The sequence below is a fragment of the Cynocephalus volans genome, chromosome 11 (genome assembly GCF_027409185.1).
Source record: "Cynocephalus volans isolate mCynVol1 chromosome 11, mCynVol1.pri, whole genome shotgun sequence".
In the NCBI taxonomy this organism is placed as follows: domain Eukaryota; kingdom Metazoa; phylum Chordata; class Mammalia; order Dermoptera; family Cynocephalidae; genus Cynocephalus; species Cynocephalus volans.
In genome coordinates this window covers 121,467,826-121,490,575 of record NC_084470.1, presented here as the reverse complement: position 1 = coordinate 121,490,575, position 22,750 = coordinate 121,467,826, and the positions used below count along the sequence as shown (strand labels likewise).

Below are 22,750 nucleotides of genomic sequence, written 5' to 3'. Positions count from 1 at the left end.
TAACAGTGGCTCTTGAAGTGTGCTTCTCCTTCCAGCTGTACCAGCAGCACCTGGAAACCTATAGAAATGCAGACTGTCAGTCCCCACCCCAGACCTACTGAATCAGAAAGTCTGCAGTTGGGGCCCAGCAACCCATGTTTTAAGAAGTCCTCTCAGTGATTCAGATGCACCCTAAAGTTTGAGAACCACTGGTCATATAGGATCCCTGTGTCAGGGGTCCCCAAGATTATACTTAAATTCACGGATTCACTAGAAGGACTCACAGGACTCAGCATATAGTTGTACTCATGGCTAAGATTTATTCCAGCAATATAGTAAGGATACAGTCAGATTGTAAGAGAAAAAGACACTGGCAGAGTCTGGATGAATCCACTTGTCTTCCTCATGCTCTCCCTCCCAGGAGGATGCACGCACAGAGCTCATTCTTCCCCTGTTTATGAAAATGCAGCCATACATGTGTCATGTTTCTGCCCAGGAAAACCCACAACAGATTCGGCACCAAGGTTTTCATTGGAGCTGGTCACATAGGCTCCTTCTGCCTAGCACATAACAAAATTCCATACTCACAGAAGGAAAGCAGGTGTTTATACAAACCATAGTGTTTTAAGGCACAGTAAACCACCCTCGTCAGTTGTCGACTGGAAGCATTCGGAGAGCCAAGTTCCCAGATGCTGGACAAGGGCCAACCTTGCAAGCAGGCCTTTCTAAGGATCGCAGTCTCAGGCGGGCTGCGTTAACTCTTTCCTGTACACTACTCTTCCGTCTTTTTTCCCTAGCTATTTAGTTTTGAAGGAACTGGGTTAATTGCTACATGGACTATTCAACAGTGTGGATTTTTTTGATTGTATCCACATAGTGTCCTTTAACATAGTGTTCTTTTGTCCCTATATTTCGTATAAACAAGTAGTTGGTTCTAGAAGCAATCAGATTCTAGATCCCTTCCTTCAGTAGGAGCTGCAAAATGATGGTATTCTAATTTTCTTTATTTATTAACTTGACTATTTCTGTAAAAAAAGATTTTCCCTTATCTGCTATGTGGTTACTCTGAGGTTCACTTCCTATATGAGAAGCAGGTTAAATGCTTGATTTTTTTCCTTTACTTACCAGTTTCCAAAATAATGAGTTGACTTTATAGGATCCTCCAAACGTGACCAAATGAGTTGTTTATTTTTTAAAGTACCATTACAAAGTCACAGACTTAAGTATATTTAATGTGTTTCAATCCATTGCTCTTATTATTATTTTGATGTTCAAAGTGACTCATCATTAGCCAGGAGAAGCCTCTTCAATGTTGCTGAGTCCTTTTGATAGAACTCCGGTTGTCTTTCATAGCTGCCTTGGTTTCTCGCATGATAAGATGTTCCAGAGACATTGTGCACATTTCTTTTTTTTTTTTTTTTTTTTTTTTTTTGTCGTTTTCGTGACCGGCACTCAGCCAGTGAGTGCACCGGCCAGTCCTATATAGGATCCGAACCTGCGGCGGGAGCGCTGCCGCGCTCCCAGCGCCGCACTCTCCCGAGTGCGCCACGGGCTCGGCCCCAGATTTCTTATCCTAGATCTGTAATCATCCATTTCTCCAAGGAGTCCTTCATTTTAATGAGAAATGGTATTTAGAGAACACAATCGGAGTGCAAGGATGTTCCTTGCTACTTCATAGATCATTGTTTTGGGGCCTTTTCAATGGACAAAGCTAAGAAATATGCTCTTTTATCTTACTTTTGTTTTTGTGCTTGTTTTAAAGATAAAATACTTTATGAACTCACATTCGTATTTCCCATTCAAATTTAGAATTACAGAATTCTAACTTCCCAATTTCTGTTTCTAATTTTATTTGACTTCCCTAATTATACATTTGTATCTCTAAAGCTAAAAATTTTGATTCGTAGTGGCATTAACATAATTATTATTTGCTTTATCCTAAAATATATGTAATAGTTTCAAAATAATATTAATAATAATAATCAATTACTCTACTAAAGACAGTTAAACATTTTTCTTGTAATCCTTTTTATCCATAGGTATATCCTAGGAATATACCATCAAATTAGTATGTTTTAAAGTCATTTGGAACATTTTCTTTTGTGTATTTATCTACCAACTGGCTGTACCAGTTGATTTATATCATTTCACTTTTCATTTTAGAGATTGCTTCTTAAATTTAATTTTGTTTTCTATTTGTATAAAATAGTTACATGGTTCTAAAGTCAGATATACAAAACAAGGTATATTCATGGAAATCTGGCTTCTATCTCTGTTGCCTTCACCCTGTTGCTTCCCTCTTAACCCCACAGGTAACTTTTTTCTTTAGTTTTTGGTTTATCTGTTTGCTTTTTAAAAATATAATCACATGTGTAATATATTAATATCCCACCCCCTTAGATAAATAATACCATACTATACACTCTTTTTTTCTTTCACCTTGCTTTTTTTCACTTAACACAACTGGGGATTATTCCATAACTGTAATAATATAGCCATATTCCTCATTTTGTTTTACAGTATATTGTGTGGCATAGTGTGGCTATATTAAGGAATTTTTTCTTTCTTTGTCTCCACTAATCTTTTTTTTTCTTTCTTTCTTTCTTTTCTTTTTCTTCCTTTTTTTTTTTTTTTTTCTTTTGTTTTTTTTGGCAGCTGGCCAGTATGGGGATCCAAACCCTTGACCTTGGTATTGTCAGCACCGCACTCTAACTAACTGAGCTAACTGGCTCAGTTGACTGTATTTCCTACGACTGTCTTTCTTCTTACACAGACCGCTTCAGTCATGCTGGCCTCCTTTCTCTTCCTTGATTCACTGCCCTTGCTGTTCCCTCTGTCTGCAATCAGATATCCTTAGGGATACTCTCACTACAATAACATCTCTACTCAAATGCTTTCCCGCACCACTCTATCACACCCACTTAAGGAACTTTTTGATGGGGAAACTCAATGGTATAGTTTATCTAACAGAGACCCATTTGTTACAATCTGGATAGGAAAATAATACTTCTGAGTAAAGAGAACAATTAATCTACTAGTACACAGCAAATTAAATAAGCTTCCTCTGCAGGTTATAGGAGTTGCAAGATGCAGAATAGAACTATGGGCTAGGAATGTTAGGGACAGCTTTGCAAAGTAATTAGGGCTTAATTGAATGGGACTGTAAAGATAGACAGGCTTTCAATAGATGGGGGAAAAGGATGTCTCGGGTTGGGGAAATGGTTTGACTAGAAGTCTAGGCTCTAGAAGTGAATGCAAGATTCAGGGGATGTGAATAAACCAGTAGGATTGGTCTCGGTTTGGGTTTGGGTTTTTTCGGCAGCTGGCTGGTATGGGGAACCAAACCCTTGACCTTGGTGTTATACACTAGTAGGTTTTGAGCAGAAAGATTACATAATGGCAGGTTGGAAAATGAATCGGGGCCCACTTGTTGAGGGCATGGACTGCCAGGCTGGAAAGTTTACTATTTTGAAAGCACGGCTTTCAATCATTGATGTGTCTATTTAGAAAGCTTTAGTGGTTCCCCCATGACAGGATTTTGAACAAGGAAAGAACACCTGAACTGTGCTGCCAGACTACTAATCCTAGGACAAAGTGTAGTGTTTTTAAAGGTGCGGGGGACAAGGACTTAAGTAAGATCCTGGCAGTGGCAAAAGAAATAGAATTTGGCAGCGGAATAGATAAGATTTGTTGCCTATCTTTTAGTTTCCAAGGTAGGGGGAATGGGACGGGAGGGAGAGAGAGATATAAAAGACGACTAACTCCCAGTGTGAAGTTCAGGAGCAAGGCAGCGGCATTAATCCCGCCCCGCCCTCTTCTCTCTAGGGTGACAGCGACAGGCTTTCTCTTCATTTTCTTTCGTGTGGCTAATGTGCCCTCTAGTGTTTACACATAGCTCTGAAGCTTCTTGGAGGTCAGGAAATGGACGCTGGGGTCAGAATGCAGATAAGCTGTGCTTTGTCCAGCTCCTCACCTTTCTCCGTCCCCGTCTCACGTCAGGGTATTGCAGGCACGGACGTAGCAAAGGAGGCGTCAGACATCATTCTAACAGACGACAACTTCACCAGCATCGTGAAGGCAGTGATGTGGGGACGGAACGTCTATGACAGCATCTCCAAGTTCCTGCAGTTCCAACTCACTGTCAATGTGGTGGCTGTGATCGTGGCCTTCACTGGAGCCTGCATCACTCAGGTGAAGTGGGTGCGGGCTGGGCCAAGATGGGGCGGGTGGGTGAGGCAGGGACTAAGGAACACAGGGTAGGTGACACAGTGTGTCTCCTGAGAATAAGGACAAGGGTTTTCCCAGCGATGTTGGGGCAGGATATAGCTCTGCTAGGTGCATTGATCCCATCTGCTTATGTGGAATAATGGTAATTTACCCGCCGTTAATTTAGCGCTTATGTGTCAGCCACTGTGATGAGCACTTGTATTTACTATCTTTTCTTTAAAAACAAACTTACAATGTTGATATTGTTATCCCCATTTCACGGGTGAGGAACCTGAGGTCTGAAGAGGTTAAGTAACTTTCTCAAGGTCACTCAGCTAATAAGGTGGATAGTGGGAGCTAAGCCATCCCAAAGGCAAAGGTAGGGCTGGGGAGTGAGGTGGGGGTGGTTTCTCAGGAAGGCTGAAAGGATTGGTTCTTCTTCCCACCAGGATTCCCCATTGAAGGCTGTGCAGATGTTGTGGGTTAATCTAATCATGGACACTTTTGCTTCATTGGCCCTGGCCACAGAGCCCCCTACGAATTCTCTGTTGAAGCGTCGCCCCTATGGCAGAAATAAGCCCCTGATCTCACGTACTATGATGAAGAACATCTTGGGCCACTCGGTCTATCAGCTCACTGTCATCTTTTTCCTTGTCTTTGCCGGTGAGCCACACAGGTGGGGGTGGGTGGGCGTGGGATAGTGGTTGGGGTGCTGGATGGAGATGGAGGCAGGCAATGGCCTGAGGAAAGAAGGTAATGTGGGAGCAAGCGGAGCACAGGTCAGGAATAATAGCAGCTTCCTGTGTCCCCACTACATGGTGCATTATCCTATTTTATGTACTTCTCTTAAGAATTTCACAAGGGTGGCTTTGTTATGCCTTTTTTAAAGATGAGAAAACTCAAGCTTAGGTCACATAATGAGTAAATAGTAGCATTAAAATTCAAGCCTATGTCTACATGACTCCAGTGTACACTGCAAGAGGGTCAGATATTGAGACCAGGGCTAACATTTAAAATATTTGATAACTAGTATAGCTCAGATACTGACCAGTTAGAATGGACATCAGCCACAAGCAACCAACATGGCCGTACCAAGGTGTTCTGACTCCTAGTGCAGACCACACTCACCCTCCAATGCTTCTCTCTCCACGCTAGGTGAGAAATTCTTCGACATTGATAGTGGGAGGAAGGTACCTCTACATTCACCACCCAGCCAGCACTATACCATTGTTTTCAACACCTTCGTGCTGATGCAGCTCTTCAATGAAATTAACTCCCGAAAGATCCATGGAGAGAGGAATGTCTTTGCAGGCATCTACCAGAACCTCATCTTCTGCTCTGTAGTCTTGGGCACATTTGTCGGCCAGGTGAGATTCTATCCGGAGTTGGAGTAGAAGGTCTGGGAGGATGAAGGCCAGAAACTGGGGGTCAGGATTCCCTAAGTATCCAGGAAGAAAAGTAAGAGAGTAATAGGGACTGAGGCTGTGGGTTGAACACTTTGGGGTTCCCAGTTTGCTTCCATTTATACGTTGTTCTAGAACTGGAGCCCAGTGTGTCACATGCTGCAGTGCAAGGCAGCATGCTGACTGCAAATAAAGACTTGTGGAATATTTTCAGATTTTTCTAAATACACAGAAATTTCACAAAGGGACCAAGAGAAGGGTCACTCTCTCTTAGCCCCTTTCCATGCCTCCTGCAGCATACATGAAATGTGTGTGAACACGTAGTATAGGCTCTCTCTGTGTCCCTGTCCCTTTGTTCTGAAAGGGCTCGTGGTAGAAAATGATGCACAATTCACAGAGAAAGGGAAGTGATGCAGTTGACATAGAAGCCTGGCTTGGGCTCCTCCTGTGGGAACTAGGGTCAAGGGCATGGCTGCTCTGGTGGTAAAAGTGTCGGTCCCCTTCCTCCTTGCCCTAATCAGAGGTACAGTAAAACATCTGTGCATACAAGAGATTATGAGATTGCCACATGACAAAAGAGCTCCTGCCCTGTCCCTCGGCAGAGTACCTCCCTCATTCGCCCCCATCCTCAGTTCCTCTTCTCCATCGCTGTGCTCTCTCTTTGTCACCCACTGGCTTTAATCACAAGGAGCCACCAGCTGCCCTCGCTTTCCCGGATCTTACGTTAGTCATAGTCATAGAAACTGTGTCTGTCTCCCCAGCAGAGTGCTCTGTTGGCATGTCCCCCCTTCTCCCCTTTTTAATTTCTTCTTTCCTCTTCTCCAGTAAGCAAATCGGGACTTGTACCACTAGGATCCTGGGACAGGGGTGTGATGTGGCTTTGGTGGCCTTACCTGTGAGTCACCTCCCTGATGGTGAGCTGCCCCTTTCTCTGTTTTAGGTTCTCATTGTGGAATTTGGGGGAACACCCTTCAGCTGTACAAAGCTCAGCCTGTCCCAGTGGCTGTGGTGTCTCTTCATTGGCATTGGAGAACTTCTGTGGGGCCAGGTGAGTACTGGCACGCCCTCCCCATGCATTCACTCCCCCTGCAGACCTCGCCTCTCATGAGATGGAACAGGCAACTGTGGAGCCGCCCCTGCTGCTTGTCTTCCTCTTCCCGTCCTCCTTCCACCCAAGTTTTAAAGTTCTTTCTGTCTCATAGGGTCCCAAGGTGGAATGATCGGGGCCCGCCACTCCAGAAGCTTCAGATCTCTTCTCTAACTGTGCCTGGAGGCAGGCACATCCCTTAGCTTCTCTGAAATAAGAGTGGAACTTTTCAGAGAAATTTTGCAAAAAACCATGAAGGGTCTTAGAAGAGTTTACAAAGCACGTGTCTTTATTCTACGAAGCAGCAGTCTGGCTGTGGGCTGCTGTTGTAACATGAGTCAGGGCTCCCCAGCCTCTTCTGTTTCTTACCATGGCTTTCTCTGGGTTGAATGCCCGCCTCTTACCTGAGACAGATAAATTCAGATTCACAAGATCTCTAGAGAAGCAGTGTAGCATATGGTCCAGAGCATGGACTCTGGGAATGACTGTCTGGGTTTGAATCCTGGCTTTCCTTTTTACAAGCTGAATCACCTTGGGCAAGTTACTTAAGCACTGTGTGCCTCAGCGTCCTCAACTCAGGATGACAGGGCCGTTGCTGATCGTTGTTAATCAGTAAATTGGTTACTAGACAGAAAAGATTTAAAACAATGTCTAGTACCTTGTAAGTACTAAGTAAATGTTACTGTTAATTATAGTAACATCACCATGTCTGGTAAGGGTTTCATTCCTTCCCTAATACCACTTTTCCAGTCTCCCTTGTCCTCAGCTCTGGCCTGGGCTGTACCTCTCTTTGCAAACCCCGATTCTCTGCTGATCATCTGTTAGTGACCAGCCACCTGTGTAATGGAGGCTTTGCCATAACTGGCCCCGAGGAGCCCTCCCCAGAGCCGTGGGCCTTCCCACTTGGACCTGCTAGTTGTTTCTTTCACATCTCCTAGATGCCTCCCTGACTAGCCCTTATCCCAATTCCTAACCCAGCTCCCTCCACCCTCTCCTGTTGGATGAAGTTTATTTTCCAGTGGTTTCCTAGAGCAGTTTTGCACTTGAGTGAGGCTTGGTTGTTTCACCTATCGTTTGAAACTATCTCCTGGGTCTGGTCTCGCACATGGCCGCGAGACCTCGATACCAGATAACAGCCTCTCTTCTGTATCACAGCAGCTCCTTCCAATACCCAAAAGCAGAGCTTTGACATTCTGCCCATTTCAAAACACGTGGCTCCATATTGGACTGTCCAAACAGTCCCTCTTTCCCACCTGAGCCCTGTCGACTGCTCTTGTTTGTAAAGGAGAAGTGACTGATAGGTACCAAGATACCAAGTCATTTATTTTGAATTGCAAGCCCAACCTACTGCTCCACATCTTCTGATAATAGTCATGTGTCCCTTCTTTCATGGCCTGTCCCACCTACTTCCTCACCCCAAGCCCAAGAAAACTTTTAGTATCCTTTCACCATAGTTTTATAACACAAGAACTGCTTTGCATATGGTCACCAAGAAGGGGGTCATTCACTTCCAACACCCTTCTCTGCCCCTTGCCCGTACACTTTCAATGTGGACATCTTCTCCCCAGACTGTTTTCCTCCAGCTGCTGGTCTCTGTGCTTTCCTGCTGTGTACCATGCATTACAGTTCTGTTTTCCTTAAAAGACAGATAGAAAAATGGAAAGGAAGAACCGAGACAGAAAGAGGAAAATGCAGTATATAAGTAGGCAGATGGCTGGTAGATTACTAAAATATAAATTCTCTTTTGTACATCCATAAATACAGAAAACCTTCCTGAGAGTTTGACAGTTTGGGGCACTTGGCGAATGTCGCCTGAACAGACTGATGCCTCTCCCCACTGCTGTCCCAGTGGGAAGAGTGACAGGATGAGAATAACCCACCCAGGGGCCTGACCTGTGTGAGCCAATTGACAGCTGTTCTCCCTCTGCTTCTGCTGTCTCCCCTCTTCCTGTGCTCGTTCTCAGGTAATCTCTGCAATACCCACCCAATCCCTGAAGTTCCTGAAGGAGGCTGGGCATGGCACCACCAAAGAGGAGATCACCAAGGATGCTGAGGGCCTGGATGAGATTGACCATGCAGAAATGGAGCTGCGCCGAGGCCAGATCCTCTGGTTCCGGGGCCTGAACCGTATCCAGACTCAGGTACTCTGATAGTGGCCTTCCCTCACTCTAGGAAAAGAAACCTCCCCACCTCGGGAAGTGACGGGAGGGCAGCAGTTCTTAGTGGCCAGCATCTCTCCCCTTTCTGAGGCTCACTACTCATGGGCAGCCATAGCTCCCCAGCTTTGGGACAGACAGGAGCAGAGGTATCTGCGTGGGCTCCTCCGAGAGGAGAGTGGTCAAAGGACCTAGACCACGGGACACTATTAGTATAGTCCTCTAGCTTTGGGTTGGTTCTAATGCCCACTCTCCAACCCTCTGTCAGGTGGCAAGCTTCCTGCTAAGTTCTCTTGCAAGCACTAGACCTGACCTCAGGGTGGGAGTGCAGCCTTTCCCTACCCTTCAGCAGGAAGGCGTTAGGCAATATCTCTGTGCCAACATCCCCAGCAGACATTCAATGTAATGCCCTCACCCAGCCATTATGGTTATCTGGAGGGATCTTTGTAAAAGAAACCCTCTTATATCTTCCGCACTGAAAATTTAAGGCCATGGTGGGGAATCTGATGGTTAAGTGTACATAAATGACAAAAGTCTCCCAATGCCTGAGTATCTTTTGCAGAATTCAGACTCGCTTCCCGACAAGGAAGATGCTGTAATTTCTTCAAACCTTTTTCCTTCTTGCAATTTCTGAAATGGGATAGAATCTGCTGTTAAGTCCCCTGCAGTAACTTTTTTTCCCCACTTTCAATGCAACAGGTATAACTCCCTTCTACTGGGTGAATGGGCAGTTCTAGGCATTGATAATCCTATCTTTCCCTGCTCTCGCCCCAACATACCTTTATGTTATAATCCTGAGATTTCCCACATCAAGAAACTGTACATTCCAAAGTCTCTGGGGTGCTCTCCAGAGAACAGACCTGTTTCTCTCTGCTGATTGGCTGGAGATCCCAAAAATAAGTTTTACTCTCTCACATTGGCCTTGCAGATGGTTTAGAAAGTTTCACAGTCAACCCCTCCTCTTTAGTGATAGGGAAAACAGATGAAATGAATATTCTAAACTACTTACCTGGTAGGAACTTATTTCCCCTGGGTGAGACCACAGATGGAAAAGTGGAAAAGAAGGGCTAGGTAGGGGAACCTTGGAGTTCCTTTCCCTTCTCTCCAGTTCCTTTTCTCAGAAAGGGAAATTCCAGCAGGACCTGCACAAACTGCCTTGTGTCCAGAGTTCCCATGCCCACTCCAACCCCACCCCATCCCCCAGGCTGCTGAGCCCATCAAGTGCCCATAGAACCTGGCACCTTTGGCTCCCGTCTCTGAAGCCCCCAGTGCTTTATTTTGGGTCTGCTCTTTTCAAAAATAACCTGTCTTTGCTTTTCTTCCCTTCAGGATCGCCTGCCTCCTATTCTACTATGTGATTTTTTTCCTAGCCAGGATTCCCTCATTCTAATGCCTTCTCGCTCCTTGCCAGCCTTCTCTCCTGCGGGGACTGAGGTTCATGGGTCTTCCTTCCCCTCCACTACCAATTTTCATTCCCTCGACTATGCACCTGTCTGTTTGGTTCCACTGCCTACAGTAGCTTTAGGTGTACTACCTCTCCCTGTTGGAGCATGAGGCAGTTGGGCAGGAATGGCATAAAAGCCTATACCTAAGCACCAAAGGTAACCTGTTAAAGATTCCACAATGACCAAATCCATGCCATTCCAGTGTGCACCTGACTCTAAACAAATGAGGCTGACTGTGCTAATGTACATCACAGGTACCTGAGGCCCACTCCTGGCATCAACACTTCAGCTCTGGCAGGGTTCTAACAAAATCCCCTGCCATCTGAATGTTGATCCTTGTTATTCTGATTGCAACCCTCGGGGGTGGGAGGTGTTGCCAAGCTGTTATCCAGTCCTGGTTGGGATTTCCCCTTACCGGTTCTAGGCTATTCCCCCGTTCTTTTCTCTTTAGTTTTTAGGAAGCTAAAGCCACTAGAAATCAAAAGTCTGGGAAACTTAAAGGCTAGAATCTTGGGAAGGTCAACCTGGGATCCAGTTTTTTTATTGTGGAGGTTGGGACCTTGTATCCCTAATAAGCACTGTGGAAAGTATCTACAACCCCTCTTCTTTTTTTTTTTTTTTTTTTTTTGTCTTTTTTTTTTGTGACCGGCCGCACCGTGCTCAGCCAGTGAGTGCACCGGCCATCCCTATATAGGATCCGAACCCGCGGCGGGAGCACTGCTGCGCTCCCAGGGCCGCACTCTCCCGAGTGCGCCACGGGGTCGGCCCTACAAGCCCTCTCTGTGGCACTACAACCCTTCTGGAGTGTAAACTCTTTCCTCCTGTGGGTTCAGGCTCCTCAGTCCACTGGAACTGAAAATTATAATGTGAGGAAGGGATGGTGTTTTTGCTCAAACTTTGATCTGCATCTAGAAACTAACCCTAAACATTTCATGGCTTCTCAGGAATTTTGATCAGTATGAGCTACTGTCTGACTCACAAGGTGCCTGCTTCCTCATTTTCTTTCCTGGGGCAAGAAAGTCAGATCAATGCTCTTAGCACCTTTCCTGCACTCTTGAGAGACTAACCCTTGGTATTAGGGGAGTGGGTATTTCTGAGATTATTCTACCAGATCCATGAAGGACAAAGGGAATTCCTTTTGATGTGTTCCTTATTACTTAGAGGTCAGGGATAAGTCCGATAGATTTGATTGAGGCCCCAGGTCAAGACCATTGTTGGAAAACAAACAGCACTAATTGCCTCTGTCTCTGAGGAGCACACTGCAAACCAGAGAATGCTTGTGTTGCCTAGACCTGCAGCTGTTCACCACCAACAACAACCAAAAACTGCCTCCCCTCCCTCAGTCTAACTGCTGAGTTATTCACAGCATTTCTGCCACACATTTCAGGATCTCCAATGCATCAATGCAGCTAGTGGCATTCTCTCTGCTGGACCTGGCCACTGGATTCCCAAGCTCCATTCTTAGGAGTCCTGTCCCCATTAGCCCAGGGAGAGGGTATCTCAGAGAAGATACCCAGAAGAGGATAAGCAGGGGCCTTTCCACCATGGCCACCTATGTATGGGCTACCACACTGCCTGTGTTTTTTCTCTAAACACATGAGTTATTTTCCTGGAAAATCTGCAGAAGTAGATAGTTTAATTGGTTTAGAGGTTCCCAAGCCTTGAAATTCAATAATACGTACTTTGCATTTTACTTAGTATCTTAAATTGCATGGATTTTTTTTTTTTAAACTACAAATCAAAATAGTGAATATGCTGCCAGTCTCTGTCTAGCTGTTAGGAGTAATGGGGTGGAGGAAGTGCTGTTAAATCTTAAACACTCTTCGACACCTGTACACCTAAAACATCCACCAAAGATTAAAGGGGAAGATAAAATTGGATTCTGGATGGGTGTTTGGACTCCATGGCAAATTGTTCCTTAAATGAAGTGTGATGTATAATTAACGTTTACCCCCCCACTTCCTGTTCTCCTTACCATTGCTTTGTGTGTGAGGGACTCTCTCCTGCCTTCCATCTCCTGTCTCCCTTTCCCAGCTACTTCCATCCATCTTCTCCAACCCTCCATGTCCCTCCCTTCCTCTTTCTTCACTTCTCTCTGACTGTGGAGCAAAGCTGTCTCACTCTCTGATTCTTTGCAGATCGACGTAATTAACACATTCCAGACGGGAGCCTCTTTTAAGGGAGTCCTAAGGCGACAGAACATGGGTCACCACCATGATGTAAAACTTGTTCCTAGCTCATCCTATGTAGCAGTTGCACCAGTCAAATCTTCCCCCACCACTTCTGTTGCTGCTGCTGTTTCATCTCCTACTATGGGCAGTGAGTGATAGTCTATTATGATGCATGATTTGCTAAAATGACCACAAGAGAGCACGTGGCATCCACTTTAACCAACCATGGTTATCTTTCCCTTTTGGCTTTTCCCTTTGATCTTTTGACTTAAGGGAAGAAAAGACAAAAATCCCACTCTAAAGCCAGGCTGTGTGCCCTTTTATTTATTTATTTATTTTTAATGTTGAAAAGCTATTAAACTAAACCATTTTAAAGACAATGATCCTGTTTTCTGATTGTTCCTCTGTGTTGCTTGTTTCTTCCTTGAGTTTTTCTGTTCTGCTTTGCTTTGCTTTGCCTAGTTTTTTGCTGCTGCTGTTGCTGTTGTTGTTGTCTGCTTTGTTTGCGTGTGTTGTTGCTCTCCTCTCCTCCTGCTCCTTTGAGTCTAAACTCTACTTTCTAAGCTTAGACATGAGGTTAGGCTGAATGAACACCCAGGAACTCTCTTTACTAGGTGGGGAGCAACTGTGGGATCTCCTAAAGAAAGGTATGAAGGGAGCTGCTGTGCCCATGGGTTCTAACCAGTGGACCTGTCATAGTTAAGCCAATATTGAACTTTATCACTAATAATAGTCCTTTTGGCTACCACTGTATTATTAGCTGACAATATTAGCATAAAAGTTGTAGCTGGATGTGAAGGAAAAAAGGTAGTTCAGTTGAATGTACAGGGCTGAGCATCCCTGTGATTTTGCTCTGCAGGGACTTTAACCCAAACTCTGGCTTAAGAATCAATTAATTCACATCTGGGTAGGAGAAATATATGAAAGTGTCAAAATAACGTACTTTTTCATTTACTAAAAATTTTTTTAGGATTTTCTGAAGAACAACTCTTTTTTTGCTTCTCCTTTTCTCTAGATTGATCGTTGCATCAATAGCCCTTTGTATCTTATTTTGCACACAAAGTTTTAAGACCCCCCCCCCCCACCCCTTTCTCAGCCAACCTTTCGTTGGAATGCTGTCAGCTCCCCACCTAAGATCTGGTATTCCCATTGGTAGATTGTTGCATTCTTGCTAATGCTTATGCCTTCCTATTCCTGGTCATTTTACCTTCCCCAAATGGGACACAGAGAGGAGAGAGAAGGCAGCCAGCTCTTTGCTGACAGTCCTGTTAAGGTATTTGGTGGGGAAGGATTTTCTCTGTATTAAATATATGGTGAGCATTCAGTCTATGCATTCCTTCCCCACTCCCAACCCCGCTCTCCAATTCGGCAACAGGAGAGTGGAGAAAGAGCAGTTACATTGTCTGTGGTTCACATGATGATGAGCTGTGCAGGTTGACCAGACTTTAGATTTGTTTTTTCCTTTTAGCCAATTGTTAAGTGGTCTGGTGTGAGATTTGAAGTTGGGGTTGATGTAGATGCATACTGTTTCTTCAGGCCCAAAGGCAGGCAAGAAAGAACTAGATAAGTCTTACCCTGCAAGTATCCAAGAGTCTCTCACTCTAGTCCTTCCATATTCCTCTCTTAATTCCTTTTTTCTTCTAGTTTTTCTCTCCCCTTCTAACTAGCTTCTATTCTTAATCATCCCTCTCTGGTAGGAAGTGTTAATGTCAGATGTCCCAGTGGTTCAATGGTGGCAGAAGACAGAGCCCAGTGGGCTCTTGTAGAAGAACTGGTAGAGGGTATGCCCCAAACCCTCAAAGGCTAGAATAGAAGATCAGAGGAGAGGCAGGCTACACCTGCTCTTTCTCCAGCTGTGCCTTCTTACTGAGAGGTCCCAGAAGTTATAGTCATTTGTTTTAAAACTCTCTTTCCTATTCTGAATCTCCAAATGAGTGAAACTATTTGTCCAACCTGCATTAGATAGATCTCTAAGACTTCCCTCTATAGAGAGGCCCTAATCTTTCTTTTCTTATGGTTTCTGAAAAGGGAGCAGAAAACTGCAGCATTCCAGCTAAGAAATGGAGTCTTCATCCACACACTCATTGAGCTCTGGAGAGTAGCCTTTAGCATTTAAACCTCATCTAAGGTCAAGGCTGGTCAGGGCTCCTGAGTCATGAAAAAGCGTTGCCCTTCAATCAGCCACTTTCACCTGTAGGGTAGGGGCCCCAGAAGAAACATTTCCCAGAGGTTTTGAGAAATGATGACCAGTGAAGGACTGATTGGCTGAGTAGAGAGTGCTCGAAGCTTTCACCGCACTCACCTCACTAGCTCCATCTCATCCCCATACACTGTTCACACACCAGGCACCATGCTCCTAGAAGGGAAGATGCCAGTCCTTGGGGTGGATTGGTGGTGGTATACTGTGTGATTGTTTACCAGCGTGTGTTCTCTGAGGAGCATTCTGGCACAGCCCCACGCCCTCTACCCCTTAACCCCTCTCTCTACCCAGCAGGCCAGGTGGTGCAGCCTGGCTCTCTGACCCTTTACCTGGGCTTCCCTTACAGCTGGTTTCCCGTTAGATTCCAGAAGTCCTGCAGTCTAGCTGGATGACTGTTCCTTGCTCTCCCAAAGAAGGTTTCCCTATTTTGTCCATCTACCCATCCCTGATTCACTTTGATTTCCCTCATTCTTCACCTGTAAAAGTATTATTGGTCACTCCAACAGGTAAGAGGAAAAAATCAGAAAACAGGACTCCAGACCCTCACTCCAACCCCAATTTTTAAAAATTCTAAAGTGAACTTCACGTATAATTGTTTCTATAAAGTATTCGATCATTTTTAAAAAATAGAAGCAGGATGTTTGAAAATTACTGATATCAAAGATGATAAACGGGTGGTATCAAGGCACCTGCTCTCCTGTAGTGCTCATTAAAAATTTTGAGATCTCAGGAGCAGATGAAAACTGTGGGCTATATTACCACTCCTGCAGGAGGTGGGATAGCTTTGGCTCTATCCCTTGGTCAGTACATCTGTCCCAAGGGAGAAGGCATTGGGTTTGGGCTCCCTTAATCCAAATGGGTTTGGGCTCCTCTTACCCTACCTCCCTCTAAGACTGGATTTAGATCAGTGAAAATTGGGACCTCCTGAAAACCAAACAGAACCTCATTCCATCTGATCTCATGTAGATCTGGAGCAAAAGCAACATGACAGGCAAAATTCAACCATAACACGGTCAGTAGGAAGCATAGAAGGATGGAAAAGTGGGTCCTCACTTTCTGTTCAGCATTGTGAGTGTGTGCCCAGGTTCCATGACTCTTAGCTGAGGTGTTGAGCCAATACTATTGAGTGGCAAAGACTCGTCTGCCATCTAAGCTCTGAGCACCCTCAGTCCTGGGAGGGTCTGCAGGTGTGGTGGAGTGAGGCAGGATAAGAAAAGCCTCAGTGAGCAGAAATACAGTCTTCTCCAAAGAGGAGGGACCAACAGGACTGATGGTGAACCTTCCATGCATAGTGTTTGCGAAGGTCTATACAATGGTAGGAAGCACTGGGACAGGCAAGCCAACCAATTTATTGGGCTCTCTCTATGCTCTGCTGTCTCCACACACTTGCCTCTTTTCCAGGAACATATTTTTTGCTTAAACAGCAGAGGAATGAAAGACGTGCTCTATCCCAACATGCATCACCCCTCTCTGTCCCCTCCCACCTCTACAATTTCTCCTCTTTCTTTTCTGAGGGAAGAATTTTTGAACAAGACTAGGATCGGTCACCTCCCAACAACTAAAACTGTCCTATAACCACTTACCTTCTCCCTGGCCTCTCTCTCCAACTTCTTGGGGATCCAACCCTCTCCCCCACCCCAGATCTACCACCCCAGGTTCTAAGCCACACCTCAGAGAGACCTACAGTTCAGAAAAGCAGAGCTGCCAAGAGAGCTGGTGCCTTCAGATAAGCAAAGGCTATTTGCAGGGACCAATTACTGTCACTTTTTTCCTCTTGACTCTGAATTGACCGAGATCCTTCCTTTTTTGTGCAATAGAACAAAGATTTTGACACAGGGCAATGCGTTTTTCTTTGCCCAGTAAAACTGCCAATTGTTTCTTTTCCTCCATCCCCTTTATCCACCCCATCAGAAAGGCCATTTGTTTGTAGTGCCGCCTCCTGGATTAGGTTTCACTTCTTGGTCCCTTCCTTTCCCTTTGCCACATAAGATCGTGTTCCTCTGCACAATTTGGAAACAGCTGGAGAAAGCAGCATGATTGGCACAGTTGCTGTCAGAGATGTGGACATGAATTTGAGTTGTGAGAGCCAGGTCTTCTCTCTGTAGGCAGGAAAAGGCATCTTTTGACATTTGTGTTTTATCTCATCTTCTAGGGGAGGGACTGAAGGAGTGGAGTTCTGCTTTTTTGGAAGGGAGGGGATACAGTAGAGTTTGTGGGATGTAATACGTGCATGTCTCCTGACTGAAATGGCAAATTATTAAATTGAAGAGTTTTGACTTCCTGCATGCTGCTGACACAAATGAAGATCGGTTTGTCTGCCTGGCTGCACGGTATCTGTGGTCACTTGTCACCCAACATGTATTATGTGCAGATTGGTATATGTTGGCTCTTTGAGGGTTTTAAACAGATAACTAAACTTCAATGTATACTTTTTTCATTTCACATTCACAAAATGTTTGGCCTCAACACAGAAATTTACACGTCTGTATCATCTTTTAAGTTTGGCTATTAATTTGCACCTAGTTCCAACGTCCTTGCCCTCCATCCAAAAGAACTAATGAATCTTTTTGTTTTCTGTTTCGTTGTAAGAGTGGATTGTCTGGGAATGCTAACTTGCTTTGGGTTTTCTACTTTTTTTAAACGCAGCTTTTGAAACATGCTAGTTGTTTGCCATCTCTCACCTCACCCCACCCCAGTGCTTGAAATCTGAACCATGTGACGTTTCTAGTGCCCGTGATCTCTTCTCACATGTTTGGTTTTGGTTGCTGAGCAGTCATGTTTTGTAGTTTGGGTTTTGTTTCTCTCCTCCAACCACTAGTTCCTTGTTTTGCTGGCCGATTCTCACTTCTCCTCTTTCTCCTCCTCCTTTTCCTTCCCCTCGTGTAGATCAAAGTGGTCAAAGCATTCCATAGTTCCCTCCACGAAAGTATTCAGAAACCCGGGAACCAAAACTCCATCCACAACTTCATGACCCACCCTGAGTTCTTCATAGATGAGGAGTTGCCACCACGAACACCACTCCTGGATGAGCAAGAGGAAGGAAACCTTGACAAGGTTTTTAAGTCTGGGGGTAAGGTGCTCCCGTCAGATGATGAGGTCACTCCATATGCCAACAAAAACAACAATGCAGTGGAGCACAGCCAGGTGCAAATCGTGGCCTCCCACTCGGACAGCCCTCTGCACAGCCTGGAGACGTCGGTTTGAACTTTCATTCTCGGACTCCCGTATCTGCTTTCCCTGTTTTCTTTTTTATCTATTCCATCTGTGAGGTGATGATGGGACTTTTCACTTTCATGTCAGCTGCTCCCAAGTGTGCGCGAACCCCCACCTGACCATGAAGAGGCAAGAGCACAGACCTACAAGGATTTCGACTTAAACTTGACTTGGGGTTTGTAGCAGCACCAGTGAAACCCCAGGCAGGTCATGGTAGACTCTACTCCTTGGGTATATCCATTGTCATTTTTAAAGGAATGTCGACTATCCTCTTGGCATCACCCTAACCCTAATTCTCCCCCAGTGTTTGTACATATGTCACCATCTCCTGACCTCTGGATTTTATCCTGTGAGTCTGTGCCATTTATATGTTAAGTTGAGGATTCAGAGAGAGAGACAAATATCCCCAAATGAAATATGTTGAGGTAGGGATGGAATGTATAAAATCAGCTGTTGAGTGATTGTTTTTAAAATAATTTTTCCCATTTTGAAAACTTATACCTAAAGACCTCTAGCTCTTTCTGCCCTTTTGGTCAAATCTCCCCAAAGTTCTTTTGGTCTTTAGTGACCCTTGTCTTCCTTTCCTTCACCCCTTTTTTTTTTTTTTTTTTTTTTTTTAAGTTGTGATGATTAAGAAAATGGAAAGGACATGTGTGAATTGAGTAAACTGGCCATTCTCCCTTTTGGCCCCAGTAGCACCTGGATTAGTTCTACCAGCAGACAGGTTTCTTTGCTAAAAGTGTCCTTTTGAAGCAATTAAGAGCTGGTAAAAATGTTTCCTTGTTGTTGTCAGGTTACCTTCTACTTCTAAACTGCCATCTTGTCAGGTATGTGTGGTTTTTAAGTCCAGGGAGATCAGCTTTGACCATGAAGCTTGCGTTTGTGTGGGATACATTTTTACCATAGGCCTGAGCTTTCTCCTATTCCTAAAATGTGTCAAAAGAGTGAATTGGGTATGACCCTGCCTCCTAGCTGGCCTTGGCTGTTAAGGACCAGAAGCTGGCAGGTCTAGGACAAGACTGACAATCAAAGCAGACTCTTGTGGGGTCCCCCTCGGGGGGACCACTGCTTTCAAAGCCATCCGCTGAGGCTCTTCCTGGGCAGCACCCGATTGTTGGGAGGGGGTGAGTGTTGAGAAGTCTTGAGAGAGGCCTAAGAGCCATTCTAGCAGGATCTGAGAAAATCTTCCTGCAAGGACCAGAAATCTTGACTTTTAAGTGTTCCTTACTGGGACAGGGTGGAGCCATGTTGCAGGAACTCCATTCTTATCCCTTCTGATGTTGACTTAAGCTCTTGTGTGCAGGGGCTAATTCATGTCCCTGATCCCCACCTTCCATTACATAAATGAAGCCCACCCCCCTTTTTCTAGAGTAACAAGAGTAAGGAAAGGGGGTGGAGGCTCTTATGAGCTGCCAAATTGCCATGTGTGAGAGGAAGGTGACCTGAACCTCTCCACTCCAGCCTTTTCTTCTCAATCCCTCCACCCTCAGCCCTTTCACCCGAGCTGTCCAAGGTAGGAAGAGCAAAGACACAAACCCCTCCATGTGGCATGGCTGCATAATCCATCATTGTAGGACACAGCTAAACAAATTTGATTTTGGCTTTGCAAAAGGTACATGCTTCGGAATCTTTTTTCTGTCTTCAATACTCACGGGGGGAAGAACAGCTCACCCATACATATTTATTAAGTACATTGGAAGATTTAATTCTGTCAGATCTTTTATTACCTCAAGATCATTTTAAAAGCAAGCCAATAACAAGCTCTGGAGGCTGTTTTGCCGTTCCTGTTCCCAGAAGACTATCACGGTGCCTGGCACGTTACTCTTGAGGGATTGTGTCTACTTTTTTAAAAGTCAACAGTTTTTTTGTGTTCCGTAGTAGGAGAGAAAATATAGACATATTATGCAAAAACATATAGTTTTCTTGAGATCAGAAACTAATTTTGAGTCAGCCATATGTATTTCGTTTAAAGGATTTAACATAAAGTGCCGTCTCGTAACCCTGTGGAAGGGAGAACATGACCAGCTGTTTGACATGACCAGTGACCTAGTATGTTTGTAACTGGTTTTAAAACCAATACACCATACTTCCTTTCTCCAAACAGCCATCTTTATACTTAGGGGGGAAAAACTGTTGGGTTCTAGACTTTTTTAATATAAATTTTGTTGATATGGAATTGAATAAGTTTAAGTGTTTATGTGCATGTGTTTTTTATATAACATTTTTTCTATTCAGTTTCAGTGATCCAACCGGCAGTGAGTAAATATGGCATAAGTTAATAATGCTTTTCCCCAAAATGGTGCTTTTGATTTGAAAAGTGTCTGATGGGGAGAAGGAGAAAATATCATCCTGGATTCTTCTCTTGATAAACCTAGAAAAACGGGTAGTAAACCACAGATAGTAAGTAAAACATCCAGCAAGAAGGGACACAGCTGTCAGGAAATGAATGTGTCCCTCCCCCTCCCCCTCCCCTGCCCCTCCCCTCCCCCTCCCCTGCCCCTCCCCTCCCCCATGGAAATAGATTGCCAGGCTCTTCTGTAACTAATGATTAGAATCAGAGGCCTTCAGTGCATTTGTGTTTCGTGGATAAAAGCTGGCAGAGTATCAAAAATGTTAATATCTCCTAGTCTGTAAGGATTCTCTGATTTGAGATTTGCATTTTCAAGGTTCTTTCACTTCCTGTTCTGCTTAGAGTTCTCCACTAGTGAGTTTTTGTGCGAGAATCTGATTTGTGACTCCTTCTTTCCCCTAGAAAGATTTTGTGCAGTATATTAGTTGGGGAACAGAGCTCTAAACGGAAAAAACAATGGCTGTTTCTAGCCCTGCGTGACAGTCTTGGGGAGAGATCCTTCTCATAGGTGTCTTCCATCCTCTGAAGTGACTCTCCCATCTCTAAAGGTGTTAACAGAGAGATCAGCTAGAAATCCCTCTGGACGCTTGTAGATTCATTAGGGTTTGGGTTTCTTCTTCCCTTTGAGCTTCAGAAGGGAGAGTTTACACAGTTAAATCTGAGTGATTACCCCATTGCTGAAAACCCAGAGGGGTGTGGCAAACTCACATGTGCCATGTGCCGAACAGAAAATCTCCAAATGCATTCCTTCCTTTCTTTCCTGCTTCCCTTGCCTTCGACTGAAGCAGCCCATGCTACCATCACAATGTGCACATGGCCTTGCCTTTCGTATTGAGGGCCCCCCCCACTGCATTGGTAGGGTGGCCACTTATAAATGCCTGCTATTCTCAAGCCATTCCAGCCTCTTCCTCAGAATAGATCAGACACCCTTCCATTTAGTGCCAGTCCTTTTGTCTTCCCAACCCTGCTGTTAGGACTGCTGTCCCCCTTCCTCTTGATTAGGAGAGATGGAGGCAGATGAGCTCCCTGTAACTGAATTGGCCCCTGGTTTATGTTTTCTCCCCATATGTATATATGCCATATGTGAATATGCCATATATATGTGCCAACAAATCTATCTACATTGTTCTTTTCAGATCAGCACACACATAGGAATTTTAAGTTTCTTCTTTTTTTCAGTAACTAGTATAACAAGCACTGGTATTTTTGTACAAAAAGGAAAAACAAAAGATTGACTATTGTGGTCTGCATGACATAAACAAACAAATGGTGATATCAAAGCAGTTACCCCAGTGTGTGTTGCCGTAATTTACAATTCAGCTTAACAGTGCACCCAATCTGTATTTGCATTTTGATATTATTTAAGCTCTGTGTACAATGTTTTGCATGTATTTATATGGTTCTTAGAAAAAAAATGCTATAAACTGGCAAATTTGAAATGTAAATGTATTATTCCACTGAGATGGAAAGAATAGGAGCTTTAAAAGGGATAATTTTTTGGAACCAATAAAGCTTTTTGCTGATGAGCAGAAACCAATACTGCCGTGCACTGAGAATAAAAGCCCATGCCCACTTGTAACAGTGCTGTCCTCAGTGTGTCTCCATTTTTGTGAAATGCCATTGGTTGTCCATTCAAGTTGAGAAAGGACCTGCCATAGCCACGTCGAGAACCTCATCCGAGCCAGCGCAAAACTCATCTTGTCGCTGGACCCGGACACACTTCCCTTCTGGTGGCTCATGGCCCTGGTTGCCAGTTTCATTCCCTTGTAGTACAAGCTTTGCTCTGCCCACGTTGGTTAGAATCCAAAGTCCAGCAACTATGAAAGATGGAGATTTTGGAAGGATAAGAAAGAAGCAGTCTTGGCGGTCCTTTCCTTTTTTCTTTTCTTTCTTTTTTTTTTTTTTTAATGAAATGCCTTTTAAGAAAATTGGTTTTCCTTATATTAGCTACTTTTCCCTCTGGGGTTCTCCACCACCCCTCTCCCCTCCCATAGCTGTTTTTTTTTTTTTTAATTGTTCCATTCATTGAGTCTCTACATGGCTGATATTAGGCCCCAGTTTCAAGTCAGAACAGCTTCCTGGCAGGTCATGTACATTCTGCGCTTTCATATCTCAGACAACTCCTTCCTGCAGCGCTCACCCAGGTGCACAATCAAGTTCCCTGCTCTGTTTTTTAAAACACCAAAGGGAGGAAAGGACCTTGTTAGCTCCCCAAGTTCCTCTAGGAAAAATATGATGTAGACGAACAGCCCAAACTCTCCTGGCTGCTTTATAACAGGCAGGTTCTGAAGGAGAAACCAGCCTTGGTTAAAAAAGTGTGGTCTGAGGTTTTACCCCACTCTTCTTGCTCTTTTCTTCCATCTTTAGTCGTGGTTCATGAGTCTCCCCTGTCTCATCTACCGTGACCTGTCCCTGTGGTCACTGGGTTGGTTTGAAACTCTCTACCAAGCCTGCCCGGTTCCCTCCCAAGTATACACATGATCAGGCAACTTCCTGACGTACTCTGGCAAATCCAAAAAAGATTATGGCTCACTGGATAC

At 44.5% G+C, this 22,750-nt stretch overlaps 1 protein-coding gene across 6 annotated transcripts in view; it reads left to right on the top strand.

Moving 5' to 3' along the window:
• Positions 1-21,789, top strand: part of ATP2B4 (ATPase plasma membrane Ca2+ transporting 4) — an 89,179-nt gene extending 67,390 nt beyond the window's left edge. For 3 of the 6 annotated variants that reach the window (XM_063115270.1, XM_063115268.1, XM_063115269.1), the window contains 6 exons: positions 3,979-4,170; positions 4,635-4,848; positions 5,341-5,552; positions 6,529-6,636; positions 8,640-8,816; positions 17,534-21,789. In XM_063115270.1, the coding sequence (XP_062971340.1) occupies positions 3,979-4,170; positions 4,635-4,848; positions 5,341-5,552; positions 6,529-6,636; positions 8,640-8,816; positions 17,534-17,851 (1,221 nt within the window). In that variant the 3' untranslated portion in view covers positions 17,852-21,789. Of the gene's footprint in view, positions 1-3,978; positions 4,171-4,634; positions 4,849-5,340; positions 5,553-6,528; positions 6,637-8,639; positions 8,817-12,414; positions 12,596-17,533 lie in introns of all 6 variants that reach the window. The other 3 variants (XM_063115272.1, XM_063115271.1, XM_063115273.1) reach the window with 2 other exon arrangements.
• The last annotated feature ends 961 nt before the right edge of the window (positions 21,790-22,750 follow it).